This window comes from Sphaeramia orbicularis, chromosome 21, assembly GCF_902148855.1.
Source record: "Sphaeramia orbicularis chromosome 21, fSphaOr1.1, whole genome shotgun sequence".
NCBI classification, from domain to species: domain Eukaryota; kingdom Metazoa; phylum Chordata; class Actinopteri; order Kurtiformes; family Apogonidae; genus Sphaeramia; species Sphaeramia orbicularis.
The window spans coordinates 23680269-23701705 of NC_043977.1; the positions used below are offsets into that span (position 1 = coordinate 23680269).

Sequence of the window (21437 nt, forward strand, 5' to 3'; positions counted from 1 at the left end):
TTGTTAGATTTTAATGTTTTTTAATGCTTTTATTAATTTTTATGGTGCTTTTAGTCTTCTGTACAGCACTTTGGTCCACTGTGATTGTTTTAAAGTGCTTTATAAATAATGTTGGATTGGATCACTATGGTGCCATGACAGAGAAAGTATGTTGAGGGGGTTGGGAAGAGTGGGCCATGTTTAATGCTTTTGAAATTGAATGTTCAAATGTTTTTATTGTTTTGTTTTTTAGTTTGTTTTATTTCGAATATGCAATAAAACAAAGTAATCCTACGTAGTCCTTACACATGAAACAGATTATACGAAAACAAAACAAAAAACAAAAACCTATACATATACATAAAAACAAAGTATGACTTCATTTGCACATGTAAATTATTAAGTAAATTATTAGGTTGACATTTATTTTCAACTGACATACAGGCCAGACAGAAGAAATCTCAGTTTTAACAATATATTCACAAAAATACAATGGAGATAGTTTTTCAAGTTTTCTTTTTAGTTACTCAATAGGATAGTTTAAAAAGTATCAATACATTATTGAATGTAATCTAAAAATACAGTACTTGGAAAATAAAAACAAAAACTCGTACAGAATGCTGCTCCCAGTCTCCGCACAAACACACGTAAACATGACACCACATCTGTTCTATACTCCCTCCATTGGCTCCTGGTGCAGTTCTGGATTCAACTCCTGTTTTGTTTGCAGTTCCATTCATGGTCTTGTACCTGCGTATCTCTGTGAGACTCTGTCATTACACCAGCAGAGCCCTGCCTTCTGTGGGGCAACATCTCCTGGACGTCCCATGGTCCAGGTGCAAACAGTGGGGTGACTGTGCCTTTGCTGTGGCTACTCCAACTCTATGGAACTCTCTTCCCCTTGAGTTACGTAGTATCACAGACTGGCCCACTTTTAGAGCAAAACTTAAAACCTATCTGTTCAGAATGGCCTTTTAGTGCTGTGGTACTTTGTTTTAATAGGAGAATGCACTGTATTGTTGTTATTGATATTTGTGATGCTTTTATCTTTATTCTTCTGTTGTACAGCACTTTGGTCAGCTTTGGTTGTTGTAAAGTGTTTTACAAATAAAAATTGAATGATTGATTGATTGAAAAATGATCCAAATGTGAAAAGAATGTTGCATTATTCACAGTTACTCGTCGATCAATTGGACGTGAAGGACAGACATAAAAATCGTTTAAAATCATGATATGTCTGACATAAAATTCTCCATTTCTATTCACACACATTCAGTAAATTACATCCTATTTTTTGGTGTCGTCAGTGCAGCAGGCTGGGAGGACGGGCTGTAGGGATCGGAAAGATGACTTTCTTCCTGAGTGAGAAAGCTGGTTGAGGCATCTGCTTCTTTTCGCCCTTGGAATCGGTCCTTTGACTGACGTCTGCATTCACTTTGGTCAGGATTGAAACAAGGTCGTACCCCCTGGAGACACAAAACAAAGTAAATGTTGATATCCTGTCACTGCCTACATTTATTTACAATTATGTATAAAAAAAAAAAAAAAACATCATGGGTGCTGTTGCTGTCAAGCAGATGTTAAATTAAGTGGATATTGTTCATTTGACCATAGAACCTACAATAGCTATGATGCAATTTGGGCAGAATTGGCATAACAGTAAACACATTTTCCAGTCTCAGGTATGTAGGTTATTTTAATGATGCTACTATTGATCAGTTCCTCCCACCACCAATCCAAACAAAACAAAAATTATCAAAAAGTCTGTAGACAGGGTTTCTGCAGGTATCAGCAAATCTAATTTAATGCTTTTTAATGCCCTTTTTAATGCCACTTTAAACAAATTTAATGCCCACGTCCAACTGCAGATACAGTTTCATACATAGTTTAAATATACATGATGGTCCGTCGACAGGCTTTAACCAGGTTCTGAATAGTTCCTCCTCCAATCACTTCTGCTGAAACATGCATTTTCCTATTTTTCCCACATTTGCTAATATTCCCTCTATAACTCTTTCGCCACAGTATGAGCACGCTCACAGCACGTTGCATTCCAAGCATCCAGTGTTGTGACTTCATGCATGGGCCATAAACAATAGTCATTTAAAGGGTTCCGTCTGTCAATCACCACACTATACTTCCGATCAAAATTATCAAATGTTTATATAATCAAAATAAATCGTGAATAACAATGTTTCCATCAAGTGTATTTAATTTTTTAATGCCTCTGGACTTGGATTGGTGAATTTAATGCTTTTTAATGTCATTTAAGGCCTTAATTTTCCACAAAATCTATTTAATGACTTTTAATGCTTTTTAATTACCTGCAGACTCCCTGGTAGAATAGCATGAAATGAACAACATCACTACAGAAACAGGGTGAATGGATCCATGAATATCGGGGCCCAGTGATAACAAGGTAACATATGTACATTCACAGAGTGTTGAGCAGCATTTCATTACAAAAACAGCGGAATATTGAGGCAAATTTGCATCAATAGTCTACAAGGGGTTACAAGTTACTAAAATAAACACAATCTGATGATGTCTTTACACTGTTTAACTCACCTGGGAACCATCTGGACAAGGTTTTGACACAGTGTCTGAATAAACCATGTGCCATGTGTCCTCTCCCTATAAGAGACGAAAGATGGAACTGTGGCCAATGCCTGCAGGAAATCTGCATCACACGGAATCGACTCTCTGATCTGGACAGCATCGCAACAAACCATCGTGGGTTCAGGACCATCGGTCTGGATGACAACAGCTTTCTGCTCAATGGTGCCCTGGCAAGCCTGGATGAAAAACAGCTTTGGTTTTTCTACCAAAGAAGGGCACCGAGATCCATTAAAAGGCTCTGTTAGTTCCATGAGTTTGACCGGACGGCCGTCCACGCCGTAAACGCCGCCCTCCAGGCCATGACTGAGGATGCAGCAGACCACACAGTCCATCTGACTGTGGTCTCTGCTGCTGAGCTGCCTCACCACCGTCAGCATCTGCTCTCTGGTGCAGTTGTTGTGTACTTCTATGTCAAACCCCAGCCACTCAAACACCACCCCCAGGGAACCTGCAAGATACACATGGGGGTGTAAATGGAGGCTGGAGAGGCAAAGACAGTCCAATCTGAATATTAACAATGATTCTTGAATAAAATCTGTGAAAATAGCCACATCTACCAAATATTCCAAAGAAATTACCCTTATTTTTTCATTGGCTCAATTTCACATACTTTACATCCAGAAAATGTTCCCCAACAGATGCAACATTTGTCCTAAATTTATAACACAAAAGGTGCATTAATCCATGTGTGTCATGTGATTTCAGTCAGGCACATCCTGCAACCCAGGAGGTTAATGGGAAACAGTTTATTTACGCCTTCATTTTATTTGTTAAACCATCTTTTGTGGTGGGACGGTAAATCTGTTAACAATTCTTTTATTTGTTGTTACTAAGTGTATTATGTTGCCTTATGTCGTTACATTTGATATGGACAGTGTTGTATAGCAACACAGTAATAATACTTCACTACTGTACTCAAGTATGTTTTGGGAGAATTTGTACTTTACTGACTATTTTTTATTCTGTTTACTTTCACTTTTACTTCACTACATTTCCTAACTTAGCTGCATACTTCTACTCTGATACATTTTTAATGCACAGTATCATTACAAAAAACTAGTTACAAAAAATAAACTAAAGGAAATTAGGTGTTTTCACCTATGAGATTACCAGTGACTGCAACAAAGGCAGGAAGCTGATTTGTCATTAGGCCTGATTGCATCATGTGCAAGTGCAAATGACAATCCACACTCAACGATCTGTTGATGTGAGCAGCAGCGTAATTTTTAAAATTCTGATGCCTTTGGTTGTTATTAACCTCTACTTGTACTTTTGCTTTCATTACTTGATTACATTTAATTGTAGATTACTTGATATACTTAAGTACAGTAAATACTAGATACCAGCATGTCAGCTGGTGACTTAAACTTCTACCAAAGTCATTTTTTGGTAGGGTACCTGTACTTCTACTCTAGTGTGACTTTCCAATACTTTAAACAACACTGGATATAGATCAGACCGTTTTCACCCAAAACTCTGAAAGTGGCTACATTTATTCAACCATTCATTTGTTTATTGATTCTATAAAAAGTTAAAGCCTCAGGAGTTTGTAATTTAATTCATTCATTCATTCATTTTCTGAACCGGCTGTATCCTCACTAGGGTCACTTGGAGTCTATCCCAGCTACTTACGGGCGAAGGCAGGGTACACCCTGGACATTTCGCCAGTTCATCGCAGGGCTGAACATATAGAGACAAACAATTACTCTCACATTCACACCTATGGGCAATTTAGATTAACCAATGAACCTATCAGTGTATGTGTTTGGATGGTGGGAGGAAGCTGGAGTACCCCGAGTACCCGGAGAGAACCCACAGAGAACATGTAAACTCCACACAGAAAGGTCCCACCCCCGTCGACTGGTGTTGGAATTGAACCCAGGACCTTCTTGCTGTGAGGCATGAGTGCTAACCACTGCACCACCGTGTCACCCAATTTAATTCAATTCAATTTTATTTATAGAGCCCGATATCACAAAAAAGTCTCCTCACAGGGCTTTTACAGAATTTTTTCAAACAGTTGACCAAGACCGAGCGACTAAATTCACCAAAGCTGAAAGCTGACCAGTATTTACCAGTATCACATAGTCTGTACTTCACATGCTCATTCAAATGATGGTTGGTGTGAATGCAAAAACACAAAACACAAGACCCTTTTGCTTACACTGCAGTGAGTTGCTGGTTTGATTTTGGGGTTGTGTGGTTAGTGTGTGAGTGAGTCCCTGCAAAAATACTCCATAGTTTCATCAATAGTACCTGAAATAAAAAAAAACCTCCAATTTTAACTTACTTAAGTCATACTTCGTGCCCTCACGCATCTTCAGACTTTCTATAGAGTTGGAGAAGTCGTAGTTGTTTATTATCAAGCAGATGCCTCTTTTTACTCCAGTCATGGGATACGTCCCCAAACCCTGTGATGATACATGAAAAAACAGGCAAAAATTGCTGCTTTATGTATATATTTTGTCACTAGTTACAGGGAGGTTGTAAAAAATCACATCAGATACCTCACTCATTGTGACTACGGCTTCCAACTGTACTTTTGTGAAGGTTTGGTCTTTCGAGGTCCTGTCTTCTGGAGACACTCCAAAAGTATCACTCTCGTCTGAACACATGATCACAGAAAAGGTAATAGAAGAGATAAATAAATAAATATGTTTGAGTGTTAAAAGGTGTATTATGTCATTTAAAATGTAGGTTATGGCACAAAATTCTGCTGACCTTTGGAAGAGGCGCAGCTGCTTAAGTCACTGAGTTCATGTGAAAAGACTCCAGAGTCTCCAGAATTGAATCTACTAGTGAAGTCTAAAAAAAAAAAAAAAGTAATCAACTTAATGCATGGTTCAGTTCTTTAACTACACAGCCCTGGTTAATACTCACCCACAGAGGTGTTGGAGGAATTCAGAGCCATCTGTGCAGGAGAGGAAAGAAGTTAAGAAACACCATCATGTCATCCATTTTGCTTCAACAATTCACTGATCAGTCATAACATTCTGACCACTGACAGGAGAAGTGGTAATAATACTGATTATCACACGGCATCTCCACTGAAATCTCACTCCATCATGTCTGGTAGTGATGCAAAGTCAGAAATGCCCATTTCCTCTAAACTGTCCCTCTTCAGATCCATTTATTTTATTGAATTTCTCTGCAGAATTTATTTAGTTCTACTCCATAAATGTCATTGCCTGTACTGTATCCCCAGTGGTACAATAAATCAATCATTAAGGAATATGACATGCTTTTTTCATGAAGTATATAAACAATATTTCGCTTTTATTCTTATAGACCTTATCGAAAGAGAAATTCAGGTTCTCAGGAAAATCGCCGCTTATCAATTAATCATTAATTGATCGATGAGGTCAACGAACTAATGATTAATGGATTAATTTATATTTTGCATCCCTAATTAGGCAGCAAGTGAACATCTACTCCTTAAATCTGATGTGTTGGAATCAGCAAAATGATCAACATAAGGAACTGAGCGACTTTGACCAGGTTCATATTGTAACGGTGATGACTGAGTCAGAGCATCTCCACAACTGTAGGTCTTGTTGGGTGTTCCTGGTCTGCAGTGATTAGTACAGACAAAAAATGGACTAAAGAAGGAAATCCCAATCTAAGGACCACTGATCATCTGAGGGAGGTGTTGGACATAAATCTGATCCATGCAGATCCACCTCTTTACTTCCTGGAATTCAGGAATCTGCTGCTTACCTCTTGGTCCAGATACCACAGCAGACCCTCAGAGGTCTGGTGGAGTCTAGGCCTCGGGTCAGAGCTGATGTTGTGGAAAAAGAGAAACCTACACAATATTAGACAGGTGGTAATAATGTTATGACTTATGATCGCATAGATGCTCAATTGTTTGAGATCCAGTTGCTCTTGAAATACTTTTGGTACCACTTTACACTGGGAATGAACAACAAGACCTGGAGATGTTTTGACCCATTGATTTGACCATAACAATTTCACCACTGACGAAGTCCCTTAGATCCATACTCTTGCTTATTTTTCTGTTTCTAACACCAACTATATTCCACCCACTGACAGGTTCCATTACAATGAAATAAAATAAAATTAATACCACTTCATCTGCTAGTAGTTATAATGTTATGGCAGATCGGTGTAAAACTGTATCTGAATAATAATAATTAAAAAAAAATAAATAAATAATAATAATAATAATAATAATAATAATACGCACCTTGGACAAGGGCGGCAGCTCTATAGAAGAAGGAAAGAAAAAGAACTCATTAGGGTTATCATTTTTCTTTGTTCTTTATGTGCAGCAAATTTTTCACTGTGGTTGTATTTGATCAAAACAAGACTAGTTATGTCTTGTGACTGTGACTGCACCTATTGTGACACAAAATTTGTTTTCAAACCAAAGACCACAGTCAATTGTATCACTGTCAAAACTTTTGGCTCTGACTGCAGATGTTAACATATTAAGAATTAAGGTTTAAGTTTATTCAGTCATCTTCCATAATACAGAACATACAATCAATGAGATTGATTTTAAGTCAACCGACTGTGAATTCTGTTGAGACTGAACAGGCTTAGGCAGAAACTAACTGTTTATATACGCCTCGTCTACATTCAAATCAAAATCCATTTTAGGATACCAATCGATACATCAAAAATAATTCTTGCTTGTATCCCTTGAAAATACGTCATTCATAATTTAACTCCAATAACAGAAATACATCTTCTTTTTATGCATTTAACAGCTTTTTGTACCGTAAACATACAAATACCTCTGAAATCATACCTGCTTTCCTGTATCAAACGATTCATATTCAAGAGGTGAATTATTTTAAGCGAGTTTACCTGACATTTCATTTGATGCACTCCTTCCACAAACTAACATTTTTGGGATCTTATCCTAATGAGAAGGAAGAAAAGTTAGATTAGAGCTTAAAGTGTCTGTGACTGATAGGACACTGAGGATGCTGTGTGTTGAAGCAGTAGAGTCTCATACCTGGGTTTGATCTGAAGGACATGACATTGATCTTGGGCGCCTCATCTGTTGGACTGTAGAGCTGATGTAAATTGCTGTTTGATAAAAAAAGCAAAAAAAGAAAAAGAATTACTGACATTTAGGATTTAGACATAAGAAAATCTGTGAATGCAAAGGAATGACATTATCCTTTTATTGTATTCAGTCAATTATGAACTGACTCTAATACTGGTCCAACACTTGAGGTCGAACTGGACTGCACATGGCCCCTGAACTAAAATAAGTTTTACACCGTCACTTGTTAATATCTTCAGCGTATTAATTTGCATTTCACAAATTCATCCTGTGGACCAGATCTGACACTTTGGCAGGCCGGTTTTGGCCCATGGGCTGCATGTTTGACCCCCCTGATTTAACCCAAAAAGACCAAAACATCCACTACTGACCAAAATCATCTATAGAAACTGTTTAATCCCTGTTGATCTACTAATCCATGTAAATAATTGGTGTAACATGCAGTTATTCATCTTTTCATGGTCATCAGATATGACCCATTTGGACGTTCAGAGGCTGTAGTGAACATCATCATCTTCTACAACATTGATTCACCAGTAAAACCCATGGAGTTGGATCAATGACAGTGAATGGAAACACTTGGTTTATGTTCAGTTAATGAGAGATTTTGCTGAAAAAGTCACTTTTTCTTCAGTTTTCTATTCTTTTTGATATAATAATCTTCAACTTTAATCTAAGCTTTTATGAGCATCTGCATGATCGATGAATTAAATATAGGAAAATACATGATTTACACTCAAAAAACTCAAACTAAAGAGGATAATATTACAGTAAATGGTGACAAATCACTTAAGAAAGGTTAAATAAAGAAAAAAAATAATTTGGGAACTGACACAAATGTCCCACTGGGTCCTTATGGGTTAAGTTGCTAATGTAATGTACACTGTTGCCCATAAAGTTGGAATAATTTTGTTTTCAGACAATGATTTCATGAGTGTTTAGTTGGTTCCGTAAACGGAACCAGTTCCGAGTTCCGAAAACGGAACTTCACGCTCCCTGATTTCATACAATGTACAATGATTACACACTGAGTCCCAGTTACACTTTATCAAAAATAAATCACATTGTCACAATCATTTCATGAGAAGAGGTAAAATTATATTATTCCAAATTTATGGACAACAGTGTTAAAACAAACAAAAGCCAGTAAAAATACTGGAAAAAAACATTAGAATAAAATTTAAGGGACTGAAAAACGAGAAAAAAAAATAGACGAATGTTCAGGATAGATGCATTATAATTAAACATATAAGTTGTGTAAGTGTCAGTATTACAGTAAGGAAAACTCACTGTGGGATATTATGTAAACCACTGTTTCAGCTTGTTACTGCTGAAGTATTGCTCAATATTCCCTAGAATACCTCCATAAAAAACACACTCCTCTCTGGGTGGGGTGTTTTTGTCCTTCTCCTTCCTGTTTTGACCTACACTAGTAGTCCTGCTACTCTCTGAAATACAAACTACAGATTGATGTACATTAACTGGCCATTACAAGTGATATTTTTACTTTTCTATTGCTTACCCTGCTGTTCTTTACAGCAGATGATCTTTTCCTTCAACATGGGACAGACCGACTCAATTATGCGCTGCAGTAAGTCTAGATTTGTGTCACCAAGGAGGTCCTGGTGCTCCATCTCCATGAAGACTTCCAGTGTTGTCTACAAAATCAAACACATTTAACACAAGCCACACGATATCAAGTACCAGCCTTTAACACTGACGCTCTGCAGATGCACTCACAACATTCTCCTCCAGTTTCCTACGTGGGAGGTCGTCTTTTAATAAGAACTTGATGTTTCTCAGGTCCTCCTCAGTTAGAGACTCAGACAGGTTGTAGAGAAGCTTCCTGGAATTCAAGAAAAATGTGGTCAACATGATAATTAATATGATAATGCACTTCCAAATTGCCCATTCTCTTCTTGTCCTTAATAAATTAATCAATTCAGTTACTTCACTGATTTTCTCTTCATCTGACTTCATTTTAGCTCAGTTCTATGTGAATTAATATATTTGGCCAAACCATTTCAGATTGTATCTGACTGGGATTTACATTTAGTTTTTGTTTGATGCTTCCTCTCTTTGCATTTTCTTTGTATTTTTCATTGTTGGTCTTTTTTCCATTTACCCTTCTCTGTAATTACATTAAAAAAAAAATCCACATCCTATTAAATCAGAACTATCATATCATATCATACTGGCATGATCGTAGACCCTGAGGTGTTAAGAAAAACTTCTGTTTCACTGGATGAACCTCAAACAGTCAACAGTGGCAGATCCAGAACAAACAGAGGGTGGGGTCCAGCGTCAAAGCCCCAGTGGGGGTTCCAGGTGGGCGAAGCCCCCTTGAAGCTGATGCAAAATTAACATTATCAATGCTTCAAATCACTTAAGACTTCAATTTTTTATTATCATGCACCAGTAAAATGAATACAATTTAACCTCACTAACGTGAACACCTTTGGAACCAAAGCAGAGTTGGCTTTTTATAAGGTTGGCCTCAGTTACAGCATTGAATTCTATTGCATTCCAAATAATTTTTACTTAATTTTAAATTACAAACAACAGGATATAGTAGAGGTATTGCATTATCATGTATTATAATATATGTATTTGTTGTCATTTAAAATATTTAATAACACACTTGTGGTAAACATTACTTTACTTTAAACAAAAATACCAGTACATTTATAGAAACTATGGTATATGTATAGTTCATTTATGAATCACTGAATGACTAATTTAATAAATGGAAAAAACTCTGTGGAACCTGCTTCTTGTTTCAACTGTTATTGATGTAGTGTCTTAGCCTCCTTCTTTATTAATATCATGTATTCAAATGCTGATATCATACAACAGAGTGAAATATCCTGTGTACACATGACTTGAAAATGTCAGTGTCCATATCTTTAGTGCTTTATTTAAACAACATACTATGCAATACAATCATATTTCACAACACAATACACGCTTTAATCTTAACTCAGTGTGTCTGCTGGCAACGGTTTATTAACATACAACTAAAACAAATGACTAACCCTCAGGCTTAGAAACTGGTTTGACTAAAAACAGACTAAATAATACAGAAGCATCTAAAGCATTAAGAGACTTTCTAGTTGGATTTTCAGTGAGTATTTTACCTGTAAGGAGAGATAAGATCTGCAGTCATAGATGCTCGCTCAGTGAGCCTAAGTTCACGGAGAAGGCGTGTCCTCTGGATGGTGGTGAGCAGTTCCACCAGCAGGTCTGGACTCTCCTGTGACAGGAGGCCTTCATCCACCAGACAAGAGAAGAGATCATTGGACGAATCCACCGAGGTCAGGTTCCGGTTCAGGTGGTCAGTGCAAAGAAACACCATGGCTCTCACCTCATCCCTCCTCAGAGCCTTCCCTACCTGGAGTAGCAGCCTTTGGAAATCCATTTACTGCAACAGCAAGACACAGACATTTGACTCGTTTTAGGTCAGACATAGACAGTTGTTGTTGTTATGGGATGACAACCACTAAAAACAACTTTTAGAGTCAAAGAAAGTGACAAAGTGATAAAAATTAGAAGCACTGTAGTTGTTTTCACCACTGGACACAGATATAAATGAAAAGAATGGAGTTTGAAGCTGAAATCACAGCGTTTCTTCTACATGAGTGAGTTTCATTATGAGGCAGGTATGAAGTTGTTATATGACGTTGTTATCTTTGCTAAGTTCACTAAACTGTGACAGTTCTGACCTTGTTTGGACGATTCCAAACAGATCTATAGTGCAGTTACTGACGACACAAACCGTACAGAAAACAGAGTGCATTTTTACTGTGGCTTTTACTGTGTTTTACTGTGGCTAAGCTAACAGAGCTTTATTGTAAACTACCAGCTGACACAGTGGCTTTCATCAAAATTATAAGACAGAGTGTTAATTTGATCAAAATAACCAACTGGTAACCCTCTGCTCTACTTCCTGATGCCATGGCCACCCACCTCCGACTGCTGGTTTTGGAATATCAATACTTCGTATAACCCCTTTACCACTAAAACTAGCTACACTACTTTTTATTCAGGGTGAGAATGGGAAGAGATTTAAATTCCACTTCATAGAGACACAGACCTAGTGTTTATGGGACTATTTATGGGTTAATAGGACTCAAATGGTGTTTAAAGTATGGTTCACACACTTCCTTACTTGACCACTTTCTTTCACTTTTTTTTGTGTCTCTGTTTTGTGTGCCTGGGCCCCTCTCAAAAAGCTCTTCAGCTTCCCAGGGTGTCCCATTTCATATAATGTAAATGTAAAATGTAATGTTTTTACACTTGGTTCTTTTAATAGATATGTAAATAAATGAAATGAAATGAAATTTGTGGTTTGGGTGAGGGTTAACGTGTTAACAATGATGTAATAACTAATCGGCTTATATAAAATTGATCATTGGACATAAAAGTGATTTAAATGACCATCCCTAGTCTTTCTTGTGTTGAAGTCATACGGCTGTTTTTTCTTTATGCATAGTTTAGAAGCATCTGTGATTTTTTTTTTCTTTAACTACCTCCTCATCTCTCCCTCAACCACTGATAACTCCCACACCAACCTGAGGAAATGAAAAACCAACACAGTGTCTTCAAAAGGTGTCGATACATCACATGGTAAACTTCAGTTCTCATTGCATCACTTGTACAAAACTCTACCGAGTGATGAAACTCAATTCTTTAAAGATGTTCCCTAATGTAATGTTTTGATGATTGTATAAAGCTGATCTGGCAACTGTGATTCATATCATTTTCAAACTTATCACTCATTCTGAATATGTCATCCTGGAGGAGACCACTCCCATCAGGTTTCACCTTCATGGTTTTGGTTGTTACCTCTGGTCTTCTTCCACACTTCTTCCTTCCTCCCTGATTTACTGGAAATAGATCTACTGAAAGAATGTGTGTCTATGAGAGCTACAGGTTTACAGCCCTATGCTATCACTGATCACTATAACCTCCTGAGACCCACAAAAGTAAATGTTTTGGCTTTTTTGCATTAAATAATTGTCTTGATTGGAAAAAGCATGAAGCAACAGTTGTTCAGATACTTTATTTATTTATTTATTTATTTATTTATTTATTTATTTATTTATTATGTAATGTCGTTTGCTAATGTCTTTTCTAAACTTTTGTCCCCTACAGAGGACAAAAACGCATTGCCGGTCTCAGGAGGATAATAATGTAATGTTACACTGATTTTGATCTTGTATTTTGATCAGATTAAACATTACTACACGACAAAAAGTGACAAGATGCGTCATTCTACCTGTTTAGAGTCGAATCCACTTCAACATAATCACAGTAGTGCAGGAAGCAGCCTTTAAATAAACGGTAGTGAGGGGGAAAAAGTACTTAAACCCACAAAAAAAAACTTTTTAGAGACTTCGCAACTCGGAAGCAGCTTATTTTTTCTGATCCAGAGGAAGCTGAAATCGAAAGTAAAGGCTTTGGGTGCGTGCAAGGTGAGGTCTACACTCTGATTGGACAAGAGTTAATCCCCCCCATGCCTGTGACGCATATGACCTTATATGGAAATAAAAGAGGGAATCCCAATCTAGATAGATAGATAGATAGATAGATAGATAGATAGATAGATAGATAGATAGATAGATAGATAGATAGATACTTTATTAATCCAGAGAGAAATTCAAGTCTGTCTGTCAATATCTGGCCTTTTTTTCTCGCTCCAACATTAAAAAAAAATAAAATAAAAATCACAATTTATTGACCTACGGTTTTACAGTATATCACAATACATTCTATCACATTATACTCCTGTGTCTTGATGTGCCATATTGTCATTGATGAAACTTGAATCTTTAGTCAAGAATATACAACTCAGAGCCAGAATATGTTAAATTTATTGATCTTAAATGAACAAATTAACAAATGAATCAGTAAAATCATACCATAGTCATGCCAAAAATAGATAAAATAAGAAAATGAATAATGTAACATTTACCTAAAATCAGTCAGTCAGTCTGTCTGTGTGTCTGTAACTTCAGTAACTTCATTCATTCATTCATTCATTCATCTTCGGAACCCACTTTATCCTCACCAGGGTCAGTCTTTAGTCAAGAAATACAAAACTTAGAGCCAGGATGTGTTGAATTTATTGTGCTTAAAATGAACGAATTTAAAATTTAATCAGTAATCCCATACCAGAGTCTTGCTGAAAAACATTACAGGGTGGGGAAGCAAAATTTACAATGAACATTTAGTTGTTTTTTCTCAGCAGGCACTACGTCAATTGTTTTGAAACCAAACATATATTGATGTCATAATCATACCTAACACTATTAGCCATACCTTTTCCGAAACTTTTGCCCATATGAGTAATCAGGAAAGCAAACGTCAAAGAGTGTGTGATTTGCTGAATGCACTGGTCACACCAAAGGAGATTTCAAAAATAGTTGGAGTGTCCATAAAGACTGTTTATAATGGAAAGAAGAGAATGACTATGAGCAAAACTATTACGAGAAAGTCTGGAAGATACTATTAAAGAAGAATGGGAGAAATTGTCACCCGAATATTTGAGGAACACTTGCGCAAGTTTCAGGAAGCGTGTGAAGGCAGTTATTGAGAAAGAAGGAGGACACATAGAATAAAAACATTTTCTATTATGTCAATTTTCTTGTGGCAAATAAATTCTCATGACTTTCAATAAACTAATTGGTCATACACTGTTTTTCAACCCCTGCCTCAAAATATTGTAAATTTTGCTTCCCCACCCTGTAGTATGGAAACATAATAAAAGTAAGACAAAAGTATTTGAAGCATTTAATCATTTTTGCTATAGAATGAATAATGTAAAACTTACAGTTCATCTTAGCATCTTATTTTCTTTGGGCAGTGTGTCAAGTGTAAGAGGAATACACATACGTTCCTTCATTCCTCATTCTATAAGGATACAATGTTGTCAGTCTTTCCATTTTATCAATTTGATGGATTATGTTGTTTTTATTGCAGGTTTTTAAAGAGTACTTTGATGATGACTTATGATGAAGAGCAATTTATCCTCAAAAGAATTTAACCGTGAAACAAGGAAGAAATCAGCAATCTGTAAAAAAATAAATTAATTAAATAAATAAATAAATACATAAATAAATAAATCAACAAAATGTTATGATTATTTGTGGTAGAGTGAGTTTGGTTTGGTCTTAAGGGTCTCGATGCGTCCTCTGCGTCTCACTCTGACACAGAGCCAAGCCAGAGTCTTCAGTCCTGAGCTGTTGAACCTGAACGTCTCTGTAGAGGAGACAAACACAGACAAAAGGTGTAATAGGAACAATACAGAAAGAGATCATTTGTTTCTTTTAGCTTCATGCAATTCAGCACCTTCTATCACAAAAGAGGTGTTTATATCAGACTGAAAGCTAATAAGTCCCTCTACTGGAATTTCCCCTTGTGGGACTAATAAAGGTATATCTTATCTCTCACCGTCCCCATATCTATATGATAAAAGCTAAGTGGCCTCTGTGTACCTGTGTGTGTGTGTGTCCGGGGATTCACACAAAATCCAGAAAGAGCTGCGGTTTGGTATGCTTATGTATTTTTGATCAAGGAAGATAGTAGCAAAAACGGCAAGTTGTTAGGACCAGTATTTTAGGAGGTATTTGTAATTTTGGAATACAGTCATTACAGTCATATTGCTATACCTAGAACACTTTGGCGCAGCACTCACAAATACACAACAGCATAAAAACTACCACATCTAGAACCCATAGATCTCAACGGGCCAATGCGCTAGTTTAACACTAACACAAGATACTTTACATGTACATAAAAATATCTAGATAAACACACTTCAGGTTACCACTTCCCTTCTGTGGTGTGTCATTGAGGTGGCCACTTCAGGAAATTGTTACGTAAAATGCCTTTCAGCCATAACAGTTTCTAATCTCATCCTTCTACCTCTGCTGCTGTGAAGATACATGAAAAAAAGCTACTAGTATAAATTAATATCTACTGAGCTGTGTTCAGTAGCGTTCAGTTTTACAGAATGTGATTTTCACTACTGTCTTATGGATGTTTGTTTTACTGTTGTTTAAATAAAAAACACTAAATCCACTAGTGAACCATCATCATTGAATATCACGTGTCCAACTAGAAGTCAGGATCGTTTGCATAACTTGAAGACATGGCTGGTGATACTCAGATGGTTGTACTACCTTAAGTACTTGCCAGTACTTAAAGTTTTATCACTGGCACAAATAGACTCTTTAAGTCTTTTAAACTTGTAACTGCTTAATCTTTTCTTCGATACCTTGGAAATATGAAGAAAAAAATCTGAATCTTTGGCCATGTGTAGAAAAAGAGTAAAATAGAAAATTTGAGTTCTCTAGTGGAATTTATTACATTTATCGTATCAATTTGAGTATTTCTAACCTTTAACCCTTTGATGCATGAATTATTATGACCTTAGTCAAGATTTTTTTTATTTTTCCTGAGTGTTTTTATTCCTCTTTAGGCATGAAAAAAACAATGTGATTGAAATTTTCTAAATGAACTTATTTTTAATGGTGTTACAAAAATGTCCTTTTAGCTGGACACCATGTGTTTAATTTTTGAAGCAAAGAAACATCTATTTAAAATGCTATATCAGAAAGTGATATACTGTGTGTTCTTAAAACTTGGTTTGATGTCAGTAGATTGTCACTTAACATTAAAAAAATTAAATTTATGGTTTTTGGGAATCGAAAAGAAATTAATGGGGACATTACATTAAATATATGTGATGCTGAAATTGAAAGAGTGTTCAATACAAAATTTTTAGGGGTTGTTATTGATCACAAATTAACATGGAAATCACATATTAGATATATAAAAGGACAGATTGCAAAATCAATGGCAATCTTGTATAAGTCCAGAAATATACTCAATCATAAGGCACTACATATAATTTACTGTTCACTTATACTCCCTTATATGTCATATTGTGTGGGAGTGTGGGGCTCGACATACAAAACAACTGTAAATACTATAGTCCTCCTACAAAAACGAGCCATACGTATTATTAATAAGTCCGGTTACTATGAACATACTAATGAATTGTTTATGAAATCCCATATTATGAAATTTAATGATTTGATTTACTATAAAATAATGCAAATAATGTATAAAGCCAAATTAAAGTTACTCCTCGTGTGAGTACAAAGGTTCTTCTCAGCACATGAGTCTAAATATAATTTGTGAGATGTCTGGGAATTTGTTGTACAAAAAGCTAAAAAAGAGACAAAAAGAAGATGTATATCTGTTGTTGGAGTTAAACTATGGAATGAGGCCAGCATGGATTTAAGAATGTGAAGCCCATTTTTGATATTTTAAAAAATGGTACGTAAGGCAATTTTTGAAGGATACAATTGTTAAGCTCTAATAAGTAATAGGTAAATAATTTATTTTTGATTCTACATTAAATTACCATTAATTTGGTGGTTAAGTTTTCTATTTCTCGGGTTTATTTTCACCTTTTTATGTTTTGCTTGTTTGTTTGCTTGGATACATTGTTGTTGTTGTTCTTTTTTCCTATATTGGATGCTGGGTAGCTGAATTTGTTATGTAGGACATGCATTAATATAAGCATTCTGCTTCTGCCTGTGCCTTTCCAGTCATTAACCTGTTGGTAATGTTTGTAATGTTTGAAGTGTTGTTGTCGACACTGGTTGTATTATTATGTGATGACTGAATAAAGAATTTCATCATCATCATCATCAAAACTATGAAATACAATTTTTTTACTGAAACTAATCTGTTGTTTTCTCACATTTTAACATAGTCTAATACTAGTTATTGCTTACTTCATGGAGATAAAATGCAAAAAAAAAAAAAAAAAAAAACTTTTTAATTAAGAAAACTGTTAATTACAGTCTAATAACAACTAACAGTTGATTTACACTCAAACATGTTACCACAGATCAGGTTTATCAAGAACAGCAAAGATAAAGTAATTGTATGAATTACAGTGTATGGGATGGTGCATAAGTGTCCACTGTGTTAACTGATATAGAACTAAAACAACAAAACCCATGAATTTGTACATTCATGGGTTTTGTTGTTTGTTGAGAACAGCTGTAGAATAACTGTCCACTGTAGTGACCAGTATGCATGAAAGGGTTAAATCAGGGGTGTCCAACTCCAGTCCTCGAGGGCCGGTATCCTACATATTTTAGATAATTCCCTCTTCCAGCACACATGGAAGCCAGTATATCATTATCAGGCTTCTGCAGAGCTTGATGATGAGCTGATAATTAATTGAACCAGGTGTGCTGGAAGAGGGACATATCTAAAACATGCAGGATACTGGCCCTCGAGGATCAGGTTTGGATACCCCTGCTTTAAATAACTGGAAACATACCGTAGAAAAAACACTGCATCATCCTGCTGTAAATAAAGTTGTCAAAATTCAAGATTCATTGTCATTGTACAATTATACAACAATATCCAGATGCATTGTACTCAATAAACATGTTAAAAATTAGAAAAATATTATTAAAAGAGGTGGTGAAAAATAATACTCATTCATACCCTCATACTCTCATACAGACATATTACACACATTACATATCCCATCTTTCACTGCACATACACTGCCATTGTATGTGTTAGGGTCAGTATTACACATTAAAGTCCAAAAGTGTAAAGTAATGTACAGTACATTATTGCATATATGTAGGTAGTGTTTGGTGTGGTTTAAGAGTCCTGTTCAGGATAGCGATGGTTTGGGGATAAAAGCTAGTCATGAATCTTCAACTATTTTAACCCATAAAGACCCAAACAGCCACTGGTGACCAAAACCATCTACTGATCTAACCTGTTTAATACCTGTTGATCCACTAATCCTATTAATACATGTAAATAAGTGGGGTAAAATGTAGTTTGTCATCTTTTCATGGTCATCAGATATGACCCATTTGGATGTTCAGGCTCTGTAGTGAACGTGGAAACGCTGTCATCTTCTACAACATTAATTCACCAGTAAAACCCATAGAGTTGGATCAATGATGGATGGAGACACTTGGTTTATGTTCAGTTAATGATATATTTTACTGAAAAAGTAACTTTTTTTTTCAGTTTTCTGTGTTTTTGATATAATAACCTTTGAATTTACTCTGTGATTATATAAACATCAACATGAGCAGTACATTAAATTTTGAAAAATACCAGATTTTTGCTGAAGAAATGCAAAATAAAGAGGATAATATTACAACAAACAATGATGAATCATTTTAAAAAAGGGTAAATATAGAGAAAATATCATCTGCGAACTGCCACAAATGTCGCAGTGGGTATTTATGGGTTAATCAGGAAGCTGTAACGGCTTTCAAACAGATGATTTTGTTTTCAGAAACATTCCTCTTTTTATTCCTACTTATAAATATTAGTAACCACCTTTGACCAGGTGCAATGATCACATACTGAGTCCCAGTTACACTTTATCTATCATGAATAAATCACATTGTCACAATTATTTCATGACAAGAGATAAAAATATGTAATTCCAATGTATGTTTACCCAGCAGTTTCATATTTTTAAGTAAAAAGATTTAAAATACCTATAACTTTTCAGCAGCCAAGTCATTATTTTTAAAAGAAATAAATGGTCACAATAGGGTGACGGTGAAATAATACATGATAGACAATCATCAGCATTATATGTGATATTTCAGATTATTTATTTCTATGTTAACAGTTCCCTTATTTATTTATTTATTTATTTTTTATTTAATTTATCAAGGACAGTGCAGGAGACATTTAGAACATATGATGCTCTGCACAAACAGTATATAGCATTTTACTAGTTTGCAACTCCCTGGTTGGACTTTTCCACAGAGAAATACATTTACAGTCATGTAAATGAAACTATTGTGCTGTTCATCTGTCTAAAGATTGTCTTGATTGTTGATTTTTGTATTATTATTTATGTTTTGCTTGTTCATATATATTGTTAAATTTCACTGCAAAATAAATAACCAAATCACAAAATCACATGATATAATAACAGTAGAAACAATAGTAGAAACAAACAATAATTCACATCGATCACACACACTCACACACATTCAAAGAAAAAAAAGGAGGAAAAACAGTCTTACCAAATATTCTACATTTTAGGGTAAATTTTTGTTTTGTTTTCAGTTGGTTGTGACGGTATTTTATCAGATTTATAACCCTGCACAAAAAAAACAAAAACAAAAAACAAGTCAGCATCATTGTAATGCGTAATGCGTAAAAGCGCATTAATCCATTAGATCAGTGGAGTTCTATAAGTGTATATGTCTTTTTTGTTATTTATTTGAAAAATTACCCCCCCAAAAAAATACAAAATCACCTCTGTGTCTGGTCTCTCTGGACACTCTTTGACCTCTGGATATGACCTGTGTTTGCTTCAGATGAAAATAAACACAGGTGTGGCTGTTGGACACTTACTGTCGGTGAACAGGGAGTGGACAGCGGTGACGTGTCTCCGTCCCAGGCCGTGGCTCCTGGACAACACGCAGTCCGCATACATGTCCCAGAAGACCCCGGCCAGGTCCCAGAACAGCGCCGTGTGTTTGCTGTTGTCTGAGGACTTGAGGGACACCATGAGGTCCCAGAAGGCGGGCACCGTGTCTGCGATCCGAGGGGAGCGCATCTCCAGCAGCAGAGCCGAGGACGAGTCCCAGCACTGCGGGTTGGCCCGGTTCGCCGTCAGAGGGTCCACCTGACCCGGCTTCTGACCCTGCAGAGGCACGGCACACATGCAGCACAGCACGAAGAGTGTGGCCACAGGCACGACCGGGGTCATCTGCAGGAAATGATCCACAAACAGAGGAAAGAATCCAGAAACAGACCAATATTAAATGAATTACGCACGATTTAGCCAAAGACTGTAAATCAGAATCTGTTTTATTGGCACACTTTTTGCACACAAAAAAGGACTTTGATCTTATGCAGAAGCTATCACGTGTTATAGAATAAATATATGTTTAAAATATATTATAAAGAATGAGAATTTTTCACAAAACTGTACAAATATTGTGACCAAACAATAAATAGAACAATAGCAGCTACAAGTGTAAAAACCAATTGTGCAAAATTAAAGGACAAAGTTAAAAATACATAGGCCAACTCTATAAAAAAGTACATATTCTAAATTAAACAATCTATTTTTGATGCAAAGCCATGTTTTTTTCATTAGAAATAATAATAATAATAACAATAATAACAGCCAGCAATATTAACTATATATGCAATATAAATATATATAATAACAATATATGCTAATAATATTAGCATCTTATTCTATATTTGCAGTTTAACTATTATCTATGTAAAAATGTACTCACCACTAAAGCGGATGGTTTTTCAGACTATTGTGTAGATTGGAGTTTGATAAACATCAGTTGAGGCTTAATTGACGTCAGTGCCTCCCTCCTCTGGAACACTGTGAGCTACAGCCTGTCACATTTATTCATGTGTTAAACATATGAAGACACATGCTTAAAAATGTAGCATTGCATGTATTTTTGTTTTTTAATTGTTTTATCATGTGTTTAATGCATTATCATTGCTAATCATTACTTTACAGTCCAGGGGATATTGAAAAATGTGCAATATTTGCAGCAGCACTGTCCTTACTGATGATCCCCTGCACAAAATGAGCTCGTCTTTAATATTTGGGATCAAGTTATTGTAATAAAAACTCATGAATGATTGATTTTAAACAACATACAATGGATGATTAGTTTTGCTTCAGAGAATAAATTTCCAAAAGGTTACAGATGTTTGTATCTTGATAAACTGGACATGT

The 21437-nt window shown here is 35.8% G+C and overlaps 2 protein-coding genes across 2 annotated transcripts; both read right to left on the bottom strand.

Moving 5' to 3' along the window:
* Positions 1–228: 228 nt before the first annotated feature.
* Positions 229–13069, bottom strand: casp10 (caspase 10, apoptosis-related cysteine peptidase). The gene is made up of 13 exons (XM_030125616.1): positions 12915–13069; positions 10774–11057; positions 9377–9482; positions 9159–9294; positions 7583–7656; positions 7432–7486; positions 6806–6825; positions 5479–5509; positions 5320–5403; positions 5106–5203; positions 4889–5009; positions 2548–3046; positions 229–1445 (listed from the first exon to the last, which is right to left on the bottom strand). The coding sequence occupies exons 2-13, from the start codon at positions 11052–11054 to the stop codon at positions 1283–1285; spliced, it is 1668 nt and encodes a 555-aa protein (XP_029981476.1). The 5' UTR covers positions 11055–11057; positions 12915–13069; the 3' UTR covers positions 229–1282.
* A 1656-nt stretch (positions 13070–14725) lies between these two features.
* LOC115412875 (protein FAM237A-like) lies at positions 14726–20432 on the bottom strand. The gene is made up of 2 exons (XM_030125536.1): positions 20075–20432; positions 14726–14896 (listed from the first exon to the last, which is right to left on the bottom strand). The coding sequence occupies exons 1-2, from the start codon at positions 20430–20432 to the stop codon at positions 14778–14780; spliced, it is 477 nt and encodes a 158-aa protein (XP_029981396.1). The 3' UTR covers positions 14726–14777.
* Between the last annotated feature and the right edge of the window lie 1005 nt (positions 20433–21437).